Source organism: Bison bison, unplaced genomic scaffold, assembly GCF_000754665.1.
Source record: "Bison bison bison isolate TAMUID 2011002044 unplaced genomic scaffold, Bison_UMD1.0 scf7180017864108, whole genome shotgun sequence".
Taxonomy (NCBI): domain Eukaryota; kingdom Metazoa; phylum Chordata; class Mammalia; order Artiodactyla; family Bovidae; genus Bison; species Bison bison.
In genome coordinates this window covers 12,254,076-12,280,777 of record NW_011494680.1, presented here as the reverse complement: position 1 = coordinate 12,280,777, position 26,702 = coordinate 12,254,076, and the positions used below count along the sequence as shown (strand labels likewise).

General features: G+C 42.0%; 1 protein-coding gene across 3 annotated transcripts in view; it reads left to right on the top strand.

Annotated features, from left to right (window-relative positions):
• CA8 (carbonic anhydrase VIII) overlaps positions 1 to 26,702 on the top strand; it is an 83,224-nt gene that overhangs the window by 44,967 nt on the left and 11,555 nt on the right. The window contains exons 4-8 of one of the 3 annotated variants that reach the window (XM_010838998.1): positions 2,813 to 2,908; positions 8,002 to 8,064; positions 9,547 to 9,595; positions 10,304 to 10,416; positions 18,795 to 18,951. In XM_010838998.1, the coding sequence (XP_010837300.1) occupies positions 2,813 to 2,908; positions 8,002 to 8,064; positions 9,547 to 9,595; positions 10,304 to 10,416; positions 18,795 to 18,929 (456 nt within the window). In that variant the 3' untranslated portion in view covers positions 18,930 to 18,951. Of the gene's footprint in view, positions 1 to 2,812; positions 2,909 to 8,001; positions 8,065 to 9,546; positions 9,596 to 10,303; positions 10,417 to 18,794; positions 19,653 to 26,702 lie in introns of those variants that run through there. The other 2 variants (XM_010838997.1, XM_010838996.1) reach the window with 2 other exon arrangements.

Genomic DNA, 26,702 nt, shown 5'->3' with positions numbered 1-26,702 from the left:
CCACAGGACTGGAAAAGGTGTTTTAATTCCAATCCCAAAGAAAAGCAGTGCCAAAGAATGTTCAAACTACCACACAGTTGCACTCATTTCATATGCTAGCAAAGTAATGTTCAAAATTCTCCAAGCTAGGCTTCAATAGTACGTGAGCTGAGAACTTCCAGATGTTCAAGCTGGATTTAGAAAAGGATTTAGAAGCAGAGATCAAATTGCCAACATCCATTGGATCATAGAAAAAGCAAGACAATTCCAGAAAAAACATCTACTTCTGCTTCACTGACTACGCTAAAGCCTTTGACTACGTGGATCACAACAAACTGGAAAATTCTTAAAGTGATGGGAATACCAGACCATCTCACCTGCCTCCTGAGAAACTCAGATGCAGGTCAAGAAGCAACAGTTAGAACCGGACGTGGATCAACAGGCTGGTTCCAAATAGGAAAAGGAGTACGTCAAGGCTGTATATTGTCACCCTACTTATTTACCTTCTATGCAGAGTACATCATGCGAAATGCCAGGCTGGATGAAGCACATGCTGGAATCAAGATTGCCGGGAGAAATATCAATAACCTCAGATATGCAGAGGACACCACCCTTGTGGCAGAAAGCGTAGAAAAACTAAAGAGCCTCCTGATGAAGGTGAAAGAGGAGAGTGAAAAAGCTGGCTTAAAACTCAGCATTCAGAAAACTAAGATCATGGCATCTGGTTCCATCACTTCATGGCAAATAGATAAGGAAACAGTGGAAACAGTGACAGACTTTATTTTCTTGGGCTCCAAAATCACTGCAGATGGTGACTGCAGCCATGAAATTAAAAGACGCTTACTCCTTGGAAGGAAAGTTATGACCAACCTAGACAGCATATTCAAAAGCAGAGACATTACTTTGCCAACAAAGGTCTGTCTAGTCAAGGCTATGGTTTTTCCAGTGGTCATGTATGGATGTGAGAGTTGGACCATAAAGAAGACTGAGTGCCGAAGAATTGATGCTTTTGAACTGTGGTGTTGGAAAAGACTCTTGAGAATCCCTTGGACTGTGAGGAGATCCAACCAGTCCATCCTAAAGGAGATCAGTCCTGAGTGTTCATTGAAAGGACTGATGCTGAAGCTGAAGCTGCTATACTTTGGCCTGCTGTGTAGAGCTGACTCATTAGGAAAAACCCTGATTCTGGGGAAGATTGAGGGTGGGAGGAGAAGGGGACAACAGAGGATGAGTTGGTTGGATGGCATCACAGACTCGATGGACATGAGTTTGAGCAAGCTCTGGGAGATGGTGAAGGACAGGGAAGCCTGGCGTGCTGCAGTCCATGGTGTTGTAGAGTCAGACACGACTGAGCGACTGAACAACAACAGCCAAGTTCATGAGAGCTTTTCATAGCCTGACCTGTCCTAGGTTCTTGTTTTTGTTGTTCAGTCACCAAATTGTGTCTGACTCTTTTCGACCCCATGGACTGCAACATATCTTTCTCCTCTGTCCTCCATTATCTCCCGGAGTCTGCTCAGATTCACGTCCATTGAGTCCGTGATGCTATCTAACCATCTCATCCTCTGCCGCTGCCATCTCCTGTTGCCTTCAGTCTTTGCCAACATCAGGGTCTTTTCCAGTGAATGGACTCTTCACATCAAGTGGACAAGATATTGGAGCTTCACCTTCAGCATCAGTCCTTCCGATGAATATTCAGGGTTGATTTCCTTTAAGAATGACTGGTTTGATCTTGCAGTCCAAGAACTCTGAAGAGTCTTGTCCTGGGTTATTATTTCTCCAAAATCATAGACAGACGGCCTCATTACTTCCCTCTAGTGGTCAGCTTTATAATTTTGAATTCTAGCTGGGAAAACAAGAGAAGCTTCAAATTTAGAGCGATCTTCCTTGATAATTTTCCTTCATATTTTAATATGGACACTAAAAGGACAAGGTGTCTGAATTTTAGTGTGTCTTTTTGGATGAATTCTTAAATGAGGCAGTGTTTTCAGGAGGTAAGTAATTATAACTTGATTAAAATGTAAAGCGATGATTAGTATTCTCGGCAGAAGGTTTGCCTAACTGCTGTTATACTGAGAACCTCAGCGGCCATTTGATTTTAACCAGGGAGTTGAATTTGGCTTCTTTTAAGTGTTTTATCAGCCCTGTAGAAGCAAGTGCATATTCTAGATAAACCTGGAAACCACAGAGCTCTATAGGGCTAAGAGTGAGAGAGTCCTCTAGAGTATTGTTTGACATTCCTTCACAGATAAAATTTTATCTGCAGTGCAGGAAATGCCCTTTTTTAAAAAAGAGCTCCACATTGGCATTCAGTACTTTACCATGCTTTAAAAAATGATGCAGTGCTTTTCATAGGATGCTATCTCTACATATTCTTAGAAAGTTGAACTCATTTACAGAATGTGAGACTGGCTTTGTGTCATTCTTGATGGAGATGGTGGGTGACACAGTCCTGGAGTGTATAGGTACTAATCCTTTCAATGAGTTCTTTGTGACCAGACCTGGAGTTTCATTTCAGGAAGAGCCAGAGGGGATGTCTCTAAGGAAGGCAACGAAATCAATTTGAAATCTGCAAGTCCCCTCAGATGTGCTCCTGATCAGGACAGAAGCAGAACTTGAGAGGCACTGAGCCCTGCTTCTGTTGAGAAGTAAGAAGGAAGGAATTCACACAGAGAACCAGGATTCAACCAGTCATCTCTTTGTATCTGTCTGTAATGCTGTTGTTGCATACCATACCATATGGATAGGGTCAAGGAGAAGTTGATATATCTTTGTTTTCCTAAACAGAAGTGCCTTTAGTAACGAGGTTGCCTCTCTGTCATTGCTCATCCAGCTCCACCTGATCCACTGGAACTCCACCTTGTTTGGCAGTATCGATGAGGCTGTGGGGAAGCCCCATGGAATCGCTATCATCGCTTTGTTTGTCCAGGTAAACGGTCTCCTGTTAAGATTACTACATTGTTCAGAGATGCTTCTTTTCTAATTCATTGTGCAGAAGGTTTTTTGTTCTCTCTCAGTTTTACCACTTAGAAGGGACATTAAGTGCTTATACAGAGAACATTGATAGTTTAAAAATAGAAAACTTGGGGCTTCCCTGGTAACTCAATGGTAAAGCATTTGCTTCCCAATACAGGAGACATAGGTCAATCCCTGGTCCTGGAAGATCCCATCTGCCTCAGACCATCTAAGCCCGTGTGCCACAACTATTGAGGCTATGCTCTAGGGCCTGGGAACAGCAACTTTTGAGCCCATGTGCTGCAACTACTGAAGCCCGAGGGCCTTATAGCCTGTGCTCTGTAAGAGAAGCCATGCCACAGCAGTGAGAGGCCTGGGGACCACAGCTTGAAGGTAGCCCCCACTCAGAGTAACTAGCGAAATCTGTGCAAAGACCCATAACGGCCAAAAATAAAGAAATAAAATTTAAAAAAAGAAAAAGAAAATGTGGTCTCTGTGGATCAAGTTCAGCCATATTCACTGGTAGAAAATGGTTCAGTGTGTTATCAGAAATTTTTTTCAGAATGGCATTCAGAGTCATTGGAGAAATGAATGAGAAAATGTCTCCTAAAGGCAGAGTTCATTTCATTAATGAAAAATAGTTTAAGGAAATGTTTTTGGACTCTGCCTCACTGCAAAATCTAAGAAAAGTCCATAGTATAATCGTGCAGTAGATTCCTTTAGCTATTTGTTATGAGTAATTTTTTTTCTAAGATGATTGGAAGAGCCTTGCAGAAAAACATGGATGAAATAAGACTGACAAAAACCTTGGTGGATATAGAGTTTAGATATGAACTCTTTGGTGGGCAAAGAACATTATATGTATTGAGTGAAATATACTCCTGGAGGAGGAAATGACAACCCACTCCAGTATCCTTGTCTGAAGAATCCCATGGACAGAGGAGCCTGGTGGGCTACAGTCCATGGGGTCGCAAAGAGTTGGACACAACTGAACATCTAACATACTTACAGTAAAATGTACAAATTGGACCGTATGCTTTCAAAGGTAAGATTTTAGTTTTTCAGGTGACTCTTTTAAACTTTGTCGTATCGTCTTCTTGATGCAATAAAAGATTTAGAGCTGAAAGAGACCCTGGAGGGGGTTCCCAGGTGGCTCAGTGGTAAAGAATCCTCCTGCCAATGCAGGGCATGAAGGAAGATCCATATTATCTATGTGATGATGCCTTTCTCAGGAAAGAGCAATATCATAGAAACTGAGCACACATGTTCACGGAGGAAAGAAGGGCTGATCCTGAGTGTCAGCCGAGGCAGAGAGGAAAGGACCACATCTGGGGCCTTGCACTTAGGTCAGAGGCTGGGAAAGCGGAGGGGAGGGTCCAGGCAGTGAGGATGGACTTGCCTTTCAAGAAACTTGACTCAAAGACAGAAGGGGTGATAACTAGCGATGATGTGCCCAGCTAGGTTCAGTTTGTTTCGTTTTGTGATCCAAGGTGGGCCTGTGTTTTTATTCTGAGCAAAAAGAGCTGGTGCAGGACTTCCCTGGTGGTCCAGTGACTGAGACTCTGCACTCCCAGTGCAGGGGGTCCGAGTTTGATCCCAGGTTGGGCAACTAGATGCCGCATGCTGCAACTGAGAGTTTGCTTCCTGAAAAAAAAAAGATCCCTCATGCCACAGTGAAGATTGAAGATCCTTCCTATCCCAACTAAGACCCAGTGTAGACAAATAAATAATTACATATAAAAAAAAAAAACTAGTGCAGATATAGTTTGAAAATACTGCAGGAAAGGAGATGATTGATGTAGAAGAGCCCCAGAGGAAGTGGGGGGTGTTAGATGAGAGTTATATGGATGCACTGACCCCGGACAGGAAGGGCCCACCCTTTCTCCAAAACAGAGGGCTAGGAGGAAAGGGTGGGCACCAATGGCAAGCACGTTTAGGTGAAGAAAGACAGGAAATTAGGGGAGTTCATGCCTGATGACCTGTATTATCTCCCAGACACGCACAGCAAAATTATTTATAGAGCAGAGGAAATGTGGGTGTGGGATTGAGTTTTGAAATAGCTCAGGAGGTGAATGACAACAGACTTGACTGTCAGGGTGGGAGACCGACTTGAAATTGAACATCACAGATAGTCTAGGACAGCGGACAGTGGGCTAGTCTCTTCATCCACTGTGAGGTGCAGAGAATTCTAGCAAATTAATTGTGGCATCGATGGGTTGCAGAGCAGTTGATTTAGGAGGGCAGAGGGACTAGAGGATGGAGAGATGTCTTCCAGGGTAGGCAGGAAAGGAAAGAGACAGAGCCAAGAGGGACCCCAGGGCTTGACTCCTTGTGATCAGTGAATAGGAAGAAAGAGAAGAGAGGAGAGGGATGGATGGGTGGGCAGGTACGGTCAGAGGGGATGGTCTGTGGAGTTGTGGGTGTCAGAGTGGAAACAAATCCAGGGCACATTCTCAGGATTGGTTGACAGAGGTGGGATGGAGCTGAGGGACATGGAGTGAGGGGTCAAGAGAGAGGCCAGGGAGGGCATAGGTCACACCCAGGGATGCTGAAGTCCTCTGGGGTGACTGCAGGAGGGAACGACCATTGGTTGTTACCAGTGGATCAGTGAGTGATAGTGGAGCCAGGATAGTATGGGAGGAGGGCAGTCCACTCAGAGGGGGCTGGCCTTGGGCTTGTGAAACAGAAGACCCATCAGAAGGTAACAGCCAGGCACTGGCCAGAGCTCTTAATCTCATCTTTGAGGGAGGCTGCACAGTGTCCACTCATAAGGCTTGGAGTGAAGACCTTGAGCAGATCCAAGGGGTTCACAGAGACCAGGAGGTGTCAGGGAGCTTGTCAAAGATGTGGCATCGTCCCATTCCAGAGGGTGTGGTGGGAAGTGAGGGGATTAGCCGTAGAAGTTGAAAAATTCAGGGCTTTGCAGGGCTGAGGTTCTCGGAGAGGAAACTGACCGGAGGGCTGGCATTCTGGGCAGTGGTGAAAGGTGGCGAAGGGCAGAGGTCAGAAGTTACCTAGTTGCGGGTGGACTCTTGGCCCCAGGTTGCGTTGTCACCCACACTGTTGTAAGATTTTAGGGACTGGGCTGTGCAGAGCATCATCTATATTTTCTTTTTGGTGGCTGTAACCTCTTCAGGCAGGACTTTGACAAAGAATGGAAGGAACGAGATGGAGCGATAGCTGGAATTGGCCGCAAAATATAGTTATGTCCACAAAGTATAGAACCTTTATGGATAGAAAGAGGCAGTAATAGTTATTAAATGCTGTATTTGATGCTGTGTGGCATTCTGAGTAAGAGTGATCTGGGTAATAATCACTGAGTTTCGATGCACCCTGCCCTATTCTAAGGTTTTTGTTTGACTGAGTCTTTTTTTCAACTCCGTCACTTTAATCCTCCCTACTGTATAGAGAAGAAAGCTGAAGGACAGAGAGGTTAGGTAAACTTGCTCAAGACTGAAAAGTGAGTCAAGGTCGGAACCCAGCATCCAATGCAAGTGACCTTGTTCCTGGGCCACTAAACTGTGTGGCCTCACAGTGTTCAGACGTGGGCTGTTCAGAGAATTATGCTCTGATCAGAGATGCGTGAAGTGACGACAAAGCCCACCTGTGGGTGTAAGCATCCAAATACTACATTTTGCTTAAACCAGTACAACAGAAAGTGGAAGTGTTAGTTGCTCAGTCATGTCTGACTCCTTGCAACCCCATGGACTGTAGCCTGCCAGGCCTCTCTGTCCATGGAATTTTCCAGGCAAGAATACTGGAGTGGGTAGGCATTTCCTTCTCTAGGTGATCTTCCTGATCTAGGGATTGAACCTGGGTCTCCCACAATGCAGGCAGATTCTTTACTGTCTGAGCCACCAATACAGCAAAGGAGTCTGTTTTTCCCTGAAAGTGGGGTGCAGGCGTCTGCCTACAGGTCCATACTTTGACACCAAGGAGTACATTTTGCCTAAGATACACACACACACACACACACACACACACACACACAGAGTAACTTAAGAGAATTCATTTTCTATTTCTAGAGCCTATCTCAGGAATTGCAAACACTTGGAAAATATAATCTTGATTATTTGGAACTCAATGGCCTGTGTTAGGTTGTATGAGTTTCCTGTCGCACCTCTTTCCTTTGATCCCCTTTGACCTAGTGTTTTTCCAAGTTGGTTCACAATGGAGAGAAGCCGGGCGAGTGAACATGGTGACAGCTCTTGTAGGTCCTTGTGGATCATTCTCCAAAAATTTATGTGCAAAAGAAAAAGCAAACCATAACAGGGATTGTTTATCTGACATAAGTGGTCTCTGTTGTGACTGCCTTCCATTAGCATGGACAGAAACTGTTGAAACTTGACTGAAAAGTAGAAATGAGATTACACTTATAATTTTTAAAGTTAGAGTCAAGAATACCTCACATCATATTCTTTTTAAAATCTCAAATTCCTTGGGACATTTTATGCACTGAAAATATGTAATGATATATAATGCTTTAAAATAGAAAGCTACAAACAGCATATTCTTATTTATTTAAGAATAAATAGGTGATTACAGAGTTATGTCCAATGATAAGAAATAAGTGTCTCAATTTCAGTGACTTTAGCATATGAAATCACATACTTATTTTTTGGAGTTAATAAAAAATTTTCAACATGAATACAGTCATTATAATAATGATCTAGAAATGCTCAAAGTAAAAATAGAAGGCTTTGGGCGTGTGTGAATAGTTCTAATTTAGAAATATCCTCAAAACTTTTATGTTACAGTGTTATGTGATTAGATATATATATAAACATAAATATGTTAATAAATATATAAATATAAATGTGTAGGACAGGGGGTAAAATCTATACCTAGCAAGGTAAATTTAGAATAGATTCTTGGAAATGCCCAGGAACATATCTAATACTTTCTTGTACTTTAATTGCCTTTAGTAGATGTTGACCTATTTATTAAGAAATAAGTCTTGTATTCCCAAGAAGGACTTTCAGGTGAACTTGAACTTCACTTCAGTTGGTTATTTTACTTACGTATTTAAATGCTTAGTAGCTATGGTTTATACTTTATACATTGCAGATCGGAAAAGAGCACGTGGGCCTGAAGGCTGTGACTGAAATCCTCCAGGATATTCAGTATAAGGTAAGTCATTCTCTAAAAGAAAATAAAAATACTGGTTAGGTAAGAGCCTTCCATGTCTATCCTCAGGCTTGGAGATTCCCTAAAAGGACTCAGACAGGCCGTTAGTCTCCTGGTTGTGGTTTATTCCAGTGGAGGAATACAGATCAAAAAAAGTCAGCACAGTGAAAAGGTGGGTGGGGCGCAGTCCTGGAGAAACCAGGTACAAGCTCTCAGACGTGCCCTCCCAGTCGAGGTGCCTGGGGGCACAGCTGATTCTCCCAGCAGTGATGGCACAGCACTTGTGAAGCGCTGCTAGTCAGGGAAGTTTACCCAAGCCTTGGTGTCCAGGGATTTTATTGGGGGTCAGTTATGCCTGGGCAGTGCCTCAGGGACTGACCTCAGCTATGCTGACTCCAGCCCTCCGGCCCCCACCCTGAGCAAAACCAGGCTTCCACCATAAATTACTTTGTTGGGATAAACTTATCTGGTCCAACTGGTACAGCCTGCCCAAGGCCTCAGGCACACAGAGCCACTCTTATCAGGAGGCTTATTCCAAGGACTCAGAGACCATCTCCCAGGAGGCAGCCAAGGGCTAGGCTTGAAGACAGGACTTTTGGGGGGAATTGTTTAGGATTTGAGCAACCCAGGCCTCCTGTGTACATCTTTCTGCCCTCTGGATATAGGGAGGTAGTATAAATGAAAGAAATAAAAATTGTGGCGACCACACTTCAGAGTATTTATGTGAAAAGAGAAGCAACAAAAGCTCACATAAGTCATAAGTGATACCTCCCTGAGAAGGTGACTTAAGGTTGATTTGCCCCAGTGGCTCAGCAGATAAAGAGTCTGCAGTACAGGAGACTCAGGAGACCCAGGTTCGATCCTGGGTCAGGAAAATCTGGAGAAGGAAATGGCGACCCACTCCGGTATTCTGGAGTCCATGGGGTTGCAAAGAGTCGAACACGACTAAGCAACTGAGCATGTACCTACTGTGCTGCCAAGAAGGTTAGAAACTGAGAGCAGAGTTTCAGGAGGAAAGTCATTTCTAAAGACTCCCTGGGTCAAGGCCCTCATCTCTACTCCAGGAGCAGGAAAGGCAGTGATGAGGGGCAGACAGACACTGGATGGACAATTTTAAGTTTCACACCAGGAATTATAGGGAAATTCCTGAGCTGTGGCCATAGCAAAAATAGTTACAGACTCAGAGCAGGAACGTCCTGTTGGAACCAAGCCGTGTCACTCCAGTGAGAAGACAGATTGGCACACCCACAAACCTGTGGGGTCTGGCATTCAGAAAAGACTTCAGGGCTTTCCCTGGCGGGTTCAGTGATTAAGGATCCATGCTTCCACCGCAAGGGGCATGGGTTTGATTTCTGGTCAGGGAAGTAAGATCCCACATGTACAGTGTGGCCAAAAAGAAAAGACTTCAACCTCGATTTTTAGTGCTTATAAATGTTCTTATTCTAAAATTTTGTGTTAACGTGGGGTACATTTTCTTTTTTTCAGGGGAAGTCCAAAACAATACCCTGCTTTAATCCTAACACTTTATTACCAGGTAAGCATTTATTGGGTTGCATAGGGTGAATTTTAACTGTGGCTGTGACTGCATTGTTTTTCTCAGAATATACACAACTGTGTCTTACGAGTTAGTAAGCTTGCTTTATAATTAATGTTCTTTGTAGTTGTTACCAGTTTCAGATTGTTCTAAACTTGGGAGTAAACTTTTTGAGATAATAAACATTTTACCACTGAGCTTCCCTGGTGGCTCAAACAGTAAAGAATCCACCTGCAGTGCAGGAGATGAAGGTTTGATCCTTGAGTCGGAAAGAGCCCCTGGAGAAGGGAATGGCAACCCGCTCCAGTATTCTTGCCAGTATTCTGTCCAGCCTGGTGGGCTACAGTCCATGAGGTCGTAAAGAGTTGGACACAATTGAGCACACACACACACACACACACACACACACACACCTGGTATAGTATATCAAGTGTTTATATATCTAGTTTATATAACCATATTTAAATATGTATAGGAATTCATTGATACAAAATCACTATAAATAATAGAGGATACCTCATGTTCTCCATTGATTGTTTTCTTCATATGATTAGTTTTAAAATATATATGTGAGGCTTCAGTTTAAAAATGACATCTTTCTGAGACATGTTATCTGGATGGTTTGTAAGTTTGAAAATGATTGTTGGACTCTTCCAAATTATTTTTCATTAACTCACCTTTCCGTGATTGGTCCATGTGGTGGCACAGATCCCTTGCTGCGTGATTACTGGGTCTATGAAGGCTCTCTCACCATCCCGCCCTGCAGCGAAGGTGTGACCTGGATATTATTCCGATACCCTCTGACAATATCCCAGCTACAGGTGAGAGGAGGGCTTTAACCTTCCAGGATGAAGTTTTGCATTAAAGGGTAAATTTTCTCTCTGTAAAAGGGAAATGTCCGTTTCATGTTCTTGCTCCTTTCGGCTCAATTAGATCAGTCACATCTCTTCAGATAAAGTTAAATGTCTCGAGCCAGTAAAAGCAGTTGAAAGGTTAAAGATGAACAAAACCCAGCTCCCATTTACCATCTGTACTTTAAAAGTCAGTTTTTATAGAGTAAATAGAAGTCAGTGAAATACCCAAACTGTTCATTAGTCTAGTTACTGTTTCATGTGGGATTTCTCAGGTATTGGAGAGGAGAAAGTTCTTAGAGGTGAGGTGAGAACACTGGTTATTTCTGTAACTCACACTCGGGCTTTGTAATAGCTCTTTCTTGGCTTGTACAGGAAAATTCTGTATGGAGAGGGTGGGGGACCTAGAAAGAATGCCCTGTAAAGTTCTGGATTGTTCTCTAGCCACTTTTGGTCTGCTGTCCCCCACCTTGGGTTCAGCATAGGTGCTCTGATGCTAATGCAGCGTATGAGGCACCAAAGTGAATTGTCACTGGGATGTCACTGGTGGGGCAGGATGCATGCTCACTACAATGTGTTTCAACATTGCTTTTGATGTTATTAGTATCATAATATTTGATACTAAATGTACCATTTGTTAATGCTAAGAAGACAGCATTATTAATGATCACTCTCAAAAGACTTAGGCAATATGCTAAATAAATAAGCCAAGTTTCCTTTAGAAATTCTTTACAAACTATTATACCCCTTATATTTTATAACAAGTTCAAGTTTATTCACTATTCAGAAAAGCTTTCTTTTGTTTGTCCTTAAATCTTTAAAACACCTCTTTCAGCTCTGAACAGTTTCTTCTTTCTCTTTTTCTGAGGATTGACTTTAAAAGATACCCATTCAGCATCTTCATTGTTTCATTATTTTAGAAGCTTTGATCACACCACCTTTGGGCCTTCCTGTTTTTCATATGACAAATCCCAATTCCTTTATCTGGTCAGCCTTTTTTTTTTCTTATGAGAAACTATTCCTGAGTGCCAACCAGACACAGAGGATCCAGAGATTAAAACACAGTGTTTATTCTTAAAAGTTCACTGTGGAGTTGAGGAGGCAGATGTTCATACAGGCAACTGTGTTGTGTCATAAGTAAGGCACTCTGGAAACACACAGGGCAAAAACCCAGCTCAGACTGGAAGGTCCAGGGAATAACTCCTGAAAAATATTAGGAGTGAGTCTGTTAAAGGAGAGGCAAGAAATTAGAAATTTGAGTTGAATGTTAAGAATAGAGGTTTGGACTAAAGAGATATAGATGAAATTTAACAGCAAAGATGGTAGCTGCTGTAACAGATATACCCCAAAACTTCAGTGACTGGGGACTTCCCTGGTGGTCCAGTGGTCAGGACTTTGCATTCCAATGCAGGGAATGTGGGTTCTCTCCCTGGTTGGAGAGCTAAGATCCCACATGTTTCAGGGCCCCAAAAACCAAAGCATAAAACAGAAGCAATATTGTAATAAATTCAATAAAGATTTTAAAAATGGTCCACATCACAAAAATCTTAAAAATTTTTCAATGACTTATCACAGTAAGAATTTATTTTATTTTACACTCATAAAATCCAACAGATGTATTTTTGCGTCACAGTCAAGGCTTTTCTCTGTGCAGCCACTCAGGAAATGGGGTTGCAAGACACTCTGCCATCTTTAATACCTCTCTTCTCTTAGGTGTGGGCATATAGTGAGCAGGAGGGGAAAGTGTGTGGAGGATCTGAAGGGAGACTGCTTTCTAAAGACTAGACTGAGAAATGGAGAACACCATTCATGCTTCCATTCTGTTGGCTGGAACTTAACCCATGGCCACACCTGGTTGTAGGGGAAGCTGAGAAGTGAATTCTAGCTTCGTGTCCAGGAAATAGAAATGAATTTGATGATCTGTTCAGCTCAAGTTGAGAAAGACAAGAGAGCCCAGCTGAATGCAAAACCTCAGTGCAGATGGAGGAGACAGGGAGTCAAGGGCTTGCCCATGGGCCTTGGGGACAGCCAGGAGGGAGTGACGTCCTGGGATCCAGGACAGGAGAGAGGATTTCCAAGTTGTGGAGAAGGGAGGTAAACAGTGACAAATGCTACAGAGAGTCTAAATAAGATGCATGCAGCTCATGCAGGTAGAAAATACAGTAAGTGCCCTACATACGAAGCTTTAGGTTGTGAACTTTCAAGATGCGAACGAGGTACTGCACTGTAAGGTTAAAAATGTTTTCTTTCTTGTGTTTGTTTATGTATTATTTCTGTGAAAAGTATAGACCTATTATAGAGCAGTACTATGTAGCCAGTTGTATTAGTTGGGTATACCTGGGCTAACTTTGTAGAACTTACAAACAAACTGGACTTCCCAACATGCTCTTGGAACAGAACTCTTTCCTATGTAGGGAACTTACTGTAACTATGCTTTATAAACATATGCCCAGGAAGCCACTGCTTGATTCTCACTCTTCACTCTTTTTTTAAAGTTAATTCCATTTATGTATTTTATTATTTTGTCTGTGATGGGTCTCTGTTGCTATACATGGGCTTTCTCTAGTTGCAGTGCAAGGGTTTCCCATTGCAATGGCATCTTTTGTTGCAGAGCACAGGCTCTAGGGGGCTCAGGTTTCAATAGTTACTGCATGTGGAGAAGAAGCCAGTAGTTCTGGTTCTTGGGCTCTAGAGTTGAGGCACTGTAGTCATGGCTCATGGATTTAGTTGCCTTTTGGCATGTGGGATTTTCCCGAACCAGGGATAAAACCCACGTCCCCTGCATTGGCAGGCGGATTCTTACCCACAGCCAGGGAAATCTTCACGCTTGACTCTTGTTTCTTGCCCCAGTGTGTTCACTGGTGGATCTTGGTGCTTCTCTGTTGCTGAGCTTTGGCTTCTGTTCTCCAGTATCATTCCTCCACCATCCCTTTCTTTATGCTGTTCTGGCTGCTCTAGGTCCACACCCCAGCCCATCCAGCCAGTTTGCCGTGGAGAAAGCCTTCATCTCTTTTCAGAGTTGCCATCATGCAAGAAAAGATTCATGAACAAGGAATGTCATTGCCAGTTAACTGAATCATTAACTGAAGTGAGATGTTTCTGTGGAGCACTGAGCTGAATGGGACCCGGGATAAGAGTTTCAACTGTGTTAGTCACAGCGGAGGGGTCAGACTGGCAGAGGAAACAGAAGCAGCTCAGGGTCTGCAGTCACATTTGTTCAGCAGTTTAGGGGCAATTTTCTAAAAATAGGTCAAATCTTTAATGAAAAATAAACTTTTCCTCTGTAACCACAGTAAATGTCTATTTATTGAAAGTCAATTTGAATGAACCTGGCTGAGCCACAGAAAATTCTCAGTTCCACTTAGAATTCCACAAAGGATTCTCTCTCTAGCACAGTATTGGGGATGTTAACCAATAGTCTGTAATGTGATGATTTACTTCCATGTCATCCAGTAAATTATGCAACAACCCAGAGGCAACTCATCATGCCTTTTGGTCTTGCAGGCTTCAAAGGGAGCCTTGCTTTGTACCATCCCCCTGAGCAAGGTCAGTGACAAAGTCTAACCTTAACTCACTAAGTCGTGCTCCTCAATTACTGGGAAATAAGCTGTGTCTTCCTCAAAGGGAGCCAAAGCCAAAGGAATGTGTATTTGAAGGAATAATTTCAACTGCTCTTGGAAATGGATAACTTTCCAGTTTCTTTTCAAGAAAAGATGTCGGTGCTGTTAGTGCAGAACTCCGTTGCAGCATCTGTTCAGAGAGCAGGAGTGTGGAAATGGACACACACACACTCACATGTACATTAAATTGCAATTTAGAGTGATTTAGGGGAAAAAATGATAATCTTAGGAGAAAATGAATCAGTTTGTCCTTGATTTGAATGTTTCACTGTTGCTGCTCATATAGTTCCAGAGAAAGCAGAGTCCAAAATAGAGAAGGTCCAGAGAGGCAGCAAAAATGAGAGGAACTAAGGGTAAAGGTGTGAATCTAGAATCAAAACCAAGAATTGAGGAGCCTCACCTTGTTGGGCTTGAAGAGGAGGAGAGAAACATAGAGACTGAGGCAGAGAGAGGATTGATATAGAAAATAACAAAAAGAATAGCAAATGGCAGGTGGATGGCTACTAAGTTGATTTTTTGAGAAACAAAGCTTTGTATTGAAGAAATAATGTGTCCTCTTATAGGGGTAACATATGTTACTAAGTAGCTGGGTGTTATGGGCTTCTCTGGTGGCTCAAACTTAAAGAATCTACCTGCCAATGCAGGAGATGCGAGTTCCATCCTCTGCCTGCTAGTCCAGGAGGAGGAGTTGGTACCTATAGTGTAGTATTGACAGCTGAGCCCAGCGTGAACCATTTACATCTTCCTGAGCACTAGAATCCTAGTGTCTGGGACTGGGAGCCCCTGGTTGGTCGGTTGACTTTTTCGTGTTGTTCTGGTTAGCAGACTGTATGCTACGGGAAGAAACCCACACAATTGGATGGATTTGGATAAGTGTAATTTAAAACATTTAAAAAAGTGATCTGTAACTATTGTCACTGGCTTGTCAGTGACAACGCAGGAGATGTGGGTTCGATCTCTGGGTTGGGAAGATCCTCTGGAGAAAGAAATGGCAACCCACTCCACTATAGTCCATGGGGTTGCAAAGAGTCGGACATGACTTAGCGAGTAAACAACAGCAGCAATTCATGTATTGTTATGAATTTCCTGGTGATAAAGGAAAATAAGATGAGAACAGGGACTTTTATGTGTTAGTTTTCTTTTAACATGATGACACATGAGATGTAAATCAAAACAAGTCTATTACAAAATGTGTGTAGGACCCCTGGAACTACTAAAAGCAATGTGTGCCAAACTTCAGACCCTAGAAATTAGCCTGTTAACTGCTGTCATGAAGAAAGCAGTTTTAAAGCTGAACTTTGAGTGAGCCATCAAGGTCAGACATCAGTGAAGGCTGGAATGAACGTTGTAGACCGGTGGGCGTGCCACCCAGTTCAGGGAACAGTGGCTGCTCAGCTTTCTACCTTCACGGGTGAGGACGTGTCTCCCAAGTGTTAAATCTCTCTCCTCTCCATCTCTCTCTTTTAAATTGGCTGAACACACATACCATGTTTAAGTAGAGGAGCATTAAAAATCGATGAACTCGTACATACTGATTGATAATGATGGCCCCTGTATGGCCCTGACATTTGAATTTAGCTGAAGACTTTTATCTCGGAATATTATTCTGCTTCTTTCTCACTCTGTCTCATTTTGGTGCAATAACAGAGTGCGCACTCGAAACCATTTGAAGTGACTAAAGGATTCTGAGGGGTGGTTACTTCAGAAAAATTGGCATTTCAGAGAGATGTGTTTTTTCCCCTATCTTTGTTGATGTTTGAAGTCTTCAAAGCATCACTCTGATCAGAGAAAAACATTTCTTGTGAAGCAGTTCTCTCTGAGAAGGCAGTGATTGGAGACTGGCCGGCTGTTGACTCAGATCTCTTCTAGAAGAAGTTGTTTTCACAGAAGGTATTTCAGGCTGAGGCCTGGGGCTTGAAAGATTTAGCTTCAGTTCAGAATACGTAAATACAAAGTTAACTCAGCTTTGCAATAAGCTTCAGAGTCAATAAGAAATGGAGTATTTCTTGAAATACCTCGAGGCAGTCAAGTTTTGAGTCCACAGTGCTCAGTGGTGACCCTGTCCTGGGTTTATAGGTTCTGATTGCAGCTCTTACATATGATCACACACACAGGGAATGGGAGGAAAGAGAACCTTCTGTTTCTCAGTCAACTGGTTTATTATTTCTAGTCTCCTTTCTTGCATACAACACTGTAGCTAAATAATCATCTCCAAATGCAGAAGCTTGGACTTCAGAAGTCATGTGGTTATTGATGAACATTCTCTGTGTGCTTGGAGCTGTGCTGAGTGTTTTCATGAATGATCTTATTTACCTCATACCGGAATACTGTTATCACCTTCATCTCTGTTGTTCACAGGTGGAAACTGAGCTTGAAAAGGAAGAGCAGTTGGGTTGTTTGGGTCTTGGGTAGCAGAGACTGGACAAGAACCAGCCTTTGGATGCAGTCTGTCCTTGAGCTTCATCTTCTTTTTGAAAAATCATAGGCTCCTCTGACTAAGAAGTTTCCCTTTCACTCCATCTCAGGGAAATCTAAGAAAAATGCACCTCACAAATAATTATAAGGGATTCTCATGAAGACTTGGCTCTAGACATTTTTCAGGTGCAACAAGCAATATGAGTACTGCCATATTCCCTCCTGTAAACCCGTGAGAAGGTCTAGTGAGAAACCATTATATAGATTAAAAATCTCATGGCTTATATGACTGGCACTTTTTTATATAAAAACAGCATGTGGATGTTATTTTAAAAGAACAGGACAATCCTAATAGGATCAGGGTTAACCCATTTAGGGAAATCAAACAGTGTTTGAAGAGATAGGAAAATAGAACTTTAGAAGGCAAATTTCTTTCCTTTTTATAATTCTATTTATTTATTCATGGCTGTGTTGGGTCTCCATTGCTGTGCAGGCTTTTCTCTAGTTGCAGCAAGCAGGGGCTGCTCGTCATTGCGGTGCAAGGGCTTCTCATTGTGGTGGCTTCTCTCGCTGTGTAGCACAGGCTCTGGGGTGCGCTGGCTTCAGCAGTTGCAGTTTCCGAGCCTTGGCGCGTAGGCTCGGTAGTTGTGGCACATGGGATTAGTTGCTCTGTGGCATGTGGGATCTTCCCGGGCCAGGGATAGAACCCGTGTCTCCTGCATTGGCAGGCAGTCTTTACTGCTGAGCCACCAGGGAAACTAGAAGTCAAATTTCTGACTTGGGTTCTGATCTAGCAAGCCATTTAATTTTTCCCAGCTCTGATTTCCAATTCATATGTGAGTGGATTGAATTAGAATCTTGTGAGATTTGACTCTTCTGGAGTCAGAGAACCTCTTAGGAGAATGCACCAGTGAAATTTTATAGGAGTCCCATGGGTCCTCTAAAGTCTGTGGATTTCTAGGTTTTTATTGGAACCCTGAATTAGTTACTATCATGTGGGTTTCCCCCTCATGATTGGATTAAGTCTGTGTCAGTGTTTTGTGAACCTTTGTGGGTAGAAGCCTCTGAGTCACAGACAGTGATGCTTTGGTCGATTGGTGCTATTCACGTCACATTTGCTCAATGTCCTGGGTTATATGCTGGCTCTAGGGTCTACTGATGACTAGAATTTCTGAAGAGGTGGCTGTGGGACTGGGAAGAGGGCACGTGGCCTTGGAATTGTCAGACCCAGATTATCTGGAATCTTCCTTAACCTGTCTGACCTCAGTTTCTCCTTTTGTGTAAAGAATGAAGAATGTCTCATGTGATTTTATGTGGCATTTAAAGGAAATAACAGATGATTTGACAAAGGTAAATCAACTGCTAGATGGCAGTGAGCTTGGCAAAAGCTGCTCACGTGTTTGCTGGTTGCTCAACACTTCCAGTGGGTGGTGTCTGGCAGACTATGAGTTCTCAGGAGGTACAACTTGGCCAGTGAGGGAGACTGCCATGAGCTGATGGGAATGGTCTCTTGGGACTGTGGTAACCAATAGTGCGTAACTGGAAACCACGGGATCTGGGGAGGCTGCCTGAGAAGGGAGATAAACTTGAAAATCACTGTTGCCACAGGAAGAAGATGGGCTTAAACTTTTGAAAAATCAGAGGCATTCTTTGCCCTTTGGAGGGCTCAACAAGCAGCAAAGGGAGTTTTTTGATGAAAAAGCCTCAATCTAATATATTTAACATATAATCAGTTAGCATATAGTAACACCATGATTCATTATAGAGATATACTTGGGAAGCATTTCAGAACATTTCTTCATTTGTTCACTTTTTCTTATTATGTTACGGCAGACATAGAAGTTTTTTTTTTTTTTTATTACAGATTATCTCCTTTTTATTTTTATCTTTTTTATTTTTGGCCACAACAGGCAGCAGGTGGGGATCTTAGTTCCCCTACCAGAGATAGAACCGGTGACCCCTGCATTGGAAGTATCGAATTCTAACCACTGGACTGCTAGAAATGTCCCCATAAGAGCTATTTGAGAGAGATGTATATCCTTTTTGCATGAACAGATCCAGCAGGTTTTGACGGTTGTTTGGGTTTATCTGGAGGCCTTCCTATCTCTGCTTCTGTTGTCTTCTTTCCTCTTGTAGAGGTTGTGTCTAATGTCTTAGCTCTGGAAGAATGAACTCAGTTTTTCTCTTTTTCGAAGCTTAATTTTCTCTTTTTAAATGCTTGTAATTTATGCATATTTTAAGTTATCGATGAGATTCCCATCTTGCTTATGGCCGGTCGACAATTAATCTGTTCTGTTCTGCTTTTATTTTCAGATTGAAGAATTTCGAAGGCTGAGGACACACGTGAAGGGGGCAGAGCTCGTGGAGGGCTGTGACGGGATTTTGGGAGACAATTTTAGACCCACGCAGCCGCTCAGTGACAGAGTCATTAGAGCTGCGTTTCAGTAGCCAGAGAAAACAGGAGCTGAGAGTACGTGTGGGTACTTCATCTGGGTACGTGTGGATTAAATGAGGAAAACAGGCACACAGTTGAGCCTGCACGTGAAAGCAGCTCTCATGATGAACCTGTTAATTTTGCAATGTGAATGCACTTCATTGAAATTTAGGACACATTCTCAAGCCCCATTCATTACAAGTCAGGTGGTTTGTAAAAATTTCACACCCTTTAGGGAAAAATCTACATTCCTTATGTTTTTCCAGCAGTGCAGCCTTTCATTCTATTGATAGGTTTTGCTTTAATATCAGCTTTCATAAGGGAAGGCACTTGAGGCAGGGTAATGATACGCAAGTACTTCTTCTTTGGTACTTTGCTGTGTTGTTGTAGCTTGAAACTGCAGCTGTTATCTCCTGATGAATGGGGAGCATGAAGGAAGGGGCTGGGAGTTGTTGAGCCTCAAAGCTGGCCACTTGTCCAGTGCAGATTGGTCATCTTGCTTATTGGGGTAGGTAGTGAGGGTAGATCAGGCCAGAGTGATAATACTTACCCTGTGTAAGTGATTTTATTCGATAGATCAAGAAGCACTTGGTGATTATATAAATGCAGCATGTTTCTTTACTGATGGAATAGTCTAATAATCTATACATTTTAATATATTGGATTCAATGTATGAGTTACTTACCCTTAAGGAGCTAACAAAATAAACATCACAAACAAGGAAAATATAAAATATATATAAATGCCTGTGTACTGGGTTACTTCTTCACTTTGTAGATTGACCAGGATCACATACCTAGGTCAGTGTGTTGCTATGAAACCGCTGCTTCCCGTGAGAGCAAAGTGCCTATTGGAACAGTTTCCGAGGAGTCAGCACAGAGCTCTGACTGTTTAGTGGTCTGTTGGGAGTGTGTCTTCTCACCCTATGTCAGTGTTCCAGTGGATGGGGGAGTCACAGAGGAACTGAAATCTCTGGCCTCCAGGAGCTCACAGTCTGGGACTTCCTTGGTGGTCCAGTGGTTAAGACTTACCTTCCTGGAAGAATGTGTGGATTCAATCCTGGTCAGGGAGCTAAAATCCCACATTCCTCATGGCCAAAATAACAAAGTGTAAAACAGAGGCAATATTGTAACAAATTCAGTAAAGACTTCAGAAATTGTCCACATCAAAAAATATTTTAAAAAACAGAGCTTAAGCCTGAGATGGTGAGCAGGACAATGTAAAAACATTTCAAAAGTACAGTTACAAATTGTAATAAATTCTGTGAATGAGAAGAACAAAAAAGTGGAGTGGAGGAGATTTTGGCTAGAGGGAATATCTTTGCAAAGATCCTCGAGGGTCCTCTCTCTGTGGAGATGGTAAGACTTTGGTGCGCTGAGATACCTGAAAGAAGCCCCCTGAGTCTGGGGTGTGGAAATGAAAGGGAAAGTCAGGCGGGGCCCTGTCTTCAAGGGCTTTGTCAGCCGAGTTAGATGTCTTTATCTCATTGTCAATGTGTTGACGTCTAAGGGTTCTCAAGGGAGTGGCCTGACCCCTGTATATTCTCAGTAGATCACAGTGGCTGGAGAATGAATGGACTGGATTACTTTGGGCCAGGCTGGGGGAGTAGAAAGGTATTTTAGAAGTCCATTGGGTAACCAAGGTGCAAGGCATGGAAGCTTGGGTACCAGACTAGGAACAGTGCAGATGGAGAGAGGTTTATGTTTGTGAAAGAGTCTTGAAAGTGATATCTAGGGGTAAGTTGCATGTGAGTGAGAGGAGATGGAATTATCAATGATAACAGCTGGGGTTTGGGGCTTTAGAAACTGTAGGCAGAGTGACAACAGGGAAGCTGGATAGGTTCTGTCTGAGATGGAGAGATAGAGAGGACTGAGAGTGGCTTGTCAATCACAACAGTGGGTGGACCCGCCACGAAGGAAGCTGGAATTTCAAAAGTGGAGATCAGAAAAGAGGTCTGAACAGAATGTGGGAGTTGTGGGCATAGATTATGTGTGTCTGCATGTGTGTGTACAAATAATGTTCTAATAATACATGGGGATGACCTCACGTGTTCATAAAACCTTATGTGTTGCTTTATGATAAGTTAACCAAAGCACCAGGAAGTTAGGTCATTTGCCCAAAGTTGCTGAGCAGTGGAAGTGGAAGTTGGACTCGGGCAGCCTGACTGACAGAGCCCTCTGTCATAAGCAGTAAGGGTCAGAGATCAGGGAGCATCTCCACACTCGGGCCCTCAGGATAGCAGGAGGATGAGGGATGTAGGTTGCACAGGGCAGAAGTGGAGTTTGAAGGGAGGAGGCGGCGATACCTTGTAATGAATCAGCTTCCCCCTAGCTATCTGTTTTACTCATGGTAGTGTACATGTGGGGCTTCCCTGGCCGCTCAGCAGTAAAGAAGCTACCTGTAGCAAGAGACCCGGGTTCAGTCTCTGGATCGGGAAGATCCTCTGGAGCAAGGCACTCTTCCAGTATTCTCATACATATAGTATTCAGTATGGAGTGGAGTGTACCCACTCCAGTATTCTTTCCTGGAGAATGCCATGGACAGAGAAGCCTCGTGGGCTACAGCCCATGGGGTCACACAGAGTCGACACAACTGAAGTGACTCAGCAGCAGCAGCAGCAGCAGCAGCATCGGTGGCGTATATGTGTCAGTGCTGCTCTCTCACTTCATCCCACCGCCTCCTTTCCCCTTGCTGTGTCCACACCTTCATTCTCTAAGTCTGCGTCTCTATTCCTGACCTGCAAATAGATTAAGCTGTACCATTTTTCTAGATTCCATATATATGCATTAATGTATTTGTTTTTCTCCTTCTGACTGCACTCTGTATGACCATCTCTTGGTCTGTCCATATCTCTACAGGTGACCCAGTTTCGTTCCAAATGAAGGCTTTTTTTTTTTTAAACGAGAAATACTGGAACTTTCTATATGAGGGGTGGGGAATGAGCCAGTAGGTAGGCAGGGCTGAAGATGCTGTTTCTCGAGAGGCTAATCCTAGCAGTAAAGTCTGTGAAAAGTTGCCAGGGGATGGAATTCTAAGCACAAGTGGAGGCTGACTTTTGTTAAGGGAATGGACACGTTCCATGCATTCAGAGGAAGGAAGGAGGTGGTGGTTTATAGACAGCATTTTGTGACTTGCTTTACCGTTTAAGGGGGATTGGGGAAGAGCTGGGAGTCGGGGAGGGAAGCTGAAGAAGCTGGGAGCAGAGGGTGGGGGGAGGGGTGCAGGCAGGACTCATTGGAGGGCAGGCAGAGAGGCACAGTGAGGCTGGTGAGCATGAGTTTGTGAATTTATCCAGTGCAGGTTTGGTATACTCTTCTGTGAATATCAGTAACCATAAATGACACTTTTTATGAAATGAGATGATTGGCTTGAGTTTTTGATCCTTATCTTGCCCTCCATGCAAATTGCCTCTCTAAATATCTAAATAATCATCCCTATGTTATCTCTGTCTTACACACACACACACACCCTTAAATGTTTATGAGGAGATTGCATATATTTCAGATACATATGTTTCGTATTCATTGTATGATAAGAAGACAATGTGTAATTCTCAAAGTTTTCAATTAATTACAGTATAGATATTTTAAGAGAGAGGATGGATTGCTATCCTTGTCTTGGTGGCTGAGATTCCTGAAAGGGGGTCATTTTTCCCCAGATTCTTAAGAATGGTGAGAAATTCTCTCAAAGATGAGTTCACTTCTGACTGTATCCTTTCATGAATACATTTTTGATCCTTTTATCTTGAAATGTGTAATACAAATCTAGTCATACTTCTACATAAAAATTATATTGGGAAATCAGACTTATGGATGTGTGCTTTTTATTTGATATTTAATAATGCCCTAAGGCAGGTAATTCAAATTTTATTAAAGTGAAATGATTTGACAGTCAGACTTTGAATTTAATGCATGAATGTTTCATTTAAGCTCTTAGAACTGAGAAGGAAAAAAACTTTTTTTCTGATAGCTTTCTAAAAAAATGTTCAAAATAATTCAGATTTATTTTAGCTATGCTTTACTAAAATAACTTTAGTTTGGGGATTTAAAATGACATTCATTTTTACATGACATGTCTAGACATCTGGAGGGTTTTGATAACCGAGACTTATTATTCCCATGAATTACCTGGGACTTTTTATATTACCATTTAAGAAGTATGAACTATGGTTTTGTACTTGTTTGAAGAGTTCACATGTAACTCATCCAGATCCAAGGCTAGTTCAGATTTCTGGGAGCCAGTTTACCCATCGAACTTATGGGTGTAGGAGAACCAAACCGTAGGCACAGCAAATCAGAAATAAGACCAAGCTTTCTGGCCAGTTTCTTTGCTGCCCTTGGCATAATAATGTGACTTCAAAGACCCAGAAAGGGACTCTGCCCAAATATGCGGGTAAATTTGACACAGGGATCTTTCAGAAATACTTACTTTTTTCTTCTTCCATTTTTTTGTTTTCTAATCTATTGGGAGCACACTTACCATTTCCCCTTTTAAGGGAGGGAAAGGAGATGATCTAGAATTTTTTGACATTGGTTTTTACAGAAAACAATTATGATTAGCTATAGTTACTGCAAACATGTGTGCAGTTTAACAATATTTGAGTCACAGGGGATTCAGGCAAATATATGAACAGTCAGGATAGCTTTCTAAAAACTGACTCATATTTAATGAAACAAACAGGCAAGTAATTATTTCATTGGAAGGTTAGTATTATAGTATTTGATGCTACCTGTGACATTTATTACATCTAAGAAGACGATGTTATAAATTGCAAAAGTACACATGGGGAAGAGTTCAGTACAGTCTGAACATGACTTCAGGTTCTATCATAATATTGATATTAACCTTCAAATGAAATAATTACTTGCCTGTTTGTTTCATTAAATATTAGCCAATTATTAGAAAGCTATTCTGTTTAAAAATTTGCCTATTTCCCCTGTGACTCAGTTTAATTGTTAAGCAGAACACATGTTTACAGTAACTATAGTTAGTTATAATTATTTTCTGTAAAAACCAATGCCACAGAACTCTAATTAAGGGGAAACTATAAGTGTGCTCCAAATAGATTAGAAAAAAAGAAAAAAGTAAGAAGAGAAAAGATAAGTATCTCTGAATGATTCTTGTGTCAAACTTACCCTCATATTTGGGCAGAGACCTTTTCTGGGTCTTCGAAGTCACATTCAGACTATACTGAATTCTTCCTCATGCATACTTTTGCAGTTAATAACATTGTCTTCTTAAGTTTAATAAATACTATAGCTAGCATCAATTTCTTATCAGTTTTCTTTTATAACCTGACAAATTTGGAGGTTAGAAAAGGCCAAGCCATTATGGAAAAGGAGGGGCTGTGTGGGGAAGGGATAATGTCAACTCTGAATGACCAAGGAGGCAAAAGCTATTATCCTTCCAGGATAAATGGAAATCTCAGAGCCATATTTTTAGTCAATAGAACTTGGACTTGACTCACTCTAATAATTTAATATGATATACAGCATTAGGGTAAGAAATGAGAGCTCAATGGATATAGCTGTTTTCTATTTACTATATCATATAGAATTGTCCAAAAATAAATGAATTTCCTAAAGGACTTCAAAATGATTTCAAGAAAAGGCCTATTAAAATACCAAGGGTACTCAGCCCATCTATTATGTGTTTATTGTATGATATAAAAGTTGTTATTAACCCAAGAATGAAAAATATCAAAACTGTATAGACATTTCTTCAAGATGACCAAAGAAGGAAAATAATCCTTACTTCCATATCTGTCTCTTTTTTTGTGTGTATTGAAATGTTAATAATTTATTGAGGGTAAGATTGCTGAAATGATTTATCCCTCCCCCTTCACTTGAATTTAAACAAAATTGTATTTGGGAGGAAGAAAAGAAAACATTTTGCAGTCATAGGTCAGCTTTTATGTTGAACATTAATATGTTAGGATACCTTAAGTAGAGTAGATTTTGTTATTTTAAACTTCATATATTTTCCATAAGAAAGACACCAAGACCAGGTTCATCTCACCTAAACATGTTGTACTGTGTCTCTTTCCTCATGGATGCTCATTATTGGTATTTCCTCAAAGCAATTTTTAAATTTTGTTTTTCCAGTTTGGGGCTTATTAAGAAAAGATTATTCACAAAGAAGCATTCATTTCATTTTCCACTGTCAGTTCTTTCCAGCTCTTATTTTCCATGATGAAGTTCACAGATACTTTGTTGTTATTCAGTTGCTCAGTCATGTCTGACTCTTTGCAACCCTATGGACTGCAGCACGCCAGGCTTCCCTGTCCCTCGCCGTCTCCTGGAACTTGCTCAAATTCATGTCCATTGAATTGGTGATGCCATCCAAACATCTCGTCTTTTGTCGTCCCCTCTGTCAAAACTTAGGAAAGCATGTTTGTCATAACCCAGGAACTATGAAAACCCAGCACATAGAGAGACCTTGCCAGAGGGCACTTGCTGTTGGAGTCGTCATGGTTCAGCCTAGTGGGCCTCCTCTCTTTGTAGGTGAATCACCTACACCCTCAGCCTCTGTTACCCCCGAATGCAGATAACCCTCACTTATATGCCTGCACCAGGGCTCCCTGTTAAGCTCTGGAATTGGATGCCCAGCTGTTTGCATGACTTTTCTTCTGCATGTGCCAAAGACCTATATACTGAGTTTCAGACTCAGTATATAAAAGATTGAATTTATGATCTTCCTTTTTTTTAAAAAAATTCTTTTGTTTCTATTCAAATCCACTTGGTTACTTTTGTGTGTTTTTCAAAAAATATTGATTTTTATTTATTTATTTGACTGTGCCAGGGATTAGTTGCAGCACATGGGATCTCTTTTAGTTGCAGCATATGGGATCTAGTCCCCTGGCCAGGGATGCAACCCAGGCCCCCTGCATTGGGAGCATGGAGTCTTAGTCACTGGCCCACCAGAGAAGTGCCATGATCACGATTTGCAGACTAGCCTTTCTTCCAGTTTCCTCATGGTCCGTCCATATTGCTGCAAATGACATTATTTCATTCTTTTTATGGCCGAGTAATATTCCATTGTGTATATGTAATACATCTTCTTTTCCATTCCTCTGTTGATGGACATTTAGAATGCTTCCACATCCTGGCTATTGTAAATAGTGTGGCAGTGAAAACTGGGGTGGATGCATCTTTTTAAATTATATATGTATGTATCTTTTTGAACTATCTCTCATTGTATGCCCAAGAGTGGGATTGCTGGGTCATATGGTAACTCATATGGAAAGCTCAGCAGCGGCCACAGGACTGGAAAAGGTCAGTTTTCATTCCAGTCCCAAAGGCAATGCCAAAGAATGTTCAAACTACCGCACAATTGCACTCATCTCACAGGCTAGTAAAGTGATGCTTAAAATTCTCCAGGCCATGCTTCAGCAATATGTGAACCGTGAATTTCCAGATGTTCAAGCTGGATTTAGAAAAGGCAGAGGAACCAGAGATCAAATTGCCAACATCTGCTGGATCATGGAAAAAGCAAGAGAGTTCCAGAAAAACATCTATTTCTGCTTTATTGACTATGCCAAAGCCTTTGACTGTGTGGATCACAATAAACTGTGGAAAATTCTTCAAGAGATGGGAATACCAGACCACCTGACCTGCCTCTTAAGAAACCTGTATGCAGGTCAGGAAGCAACAGTTAGAACTGGACATGAAACAACAGACTGGTTCCAAATAGGAAAAGGAGTTCGTCAAGGCTGTATATTGTCACTCTGCTTATTTAACTTATATGCAGAGTACATCATGAGAAACACTGGGCTGGAGAAAGCACAA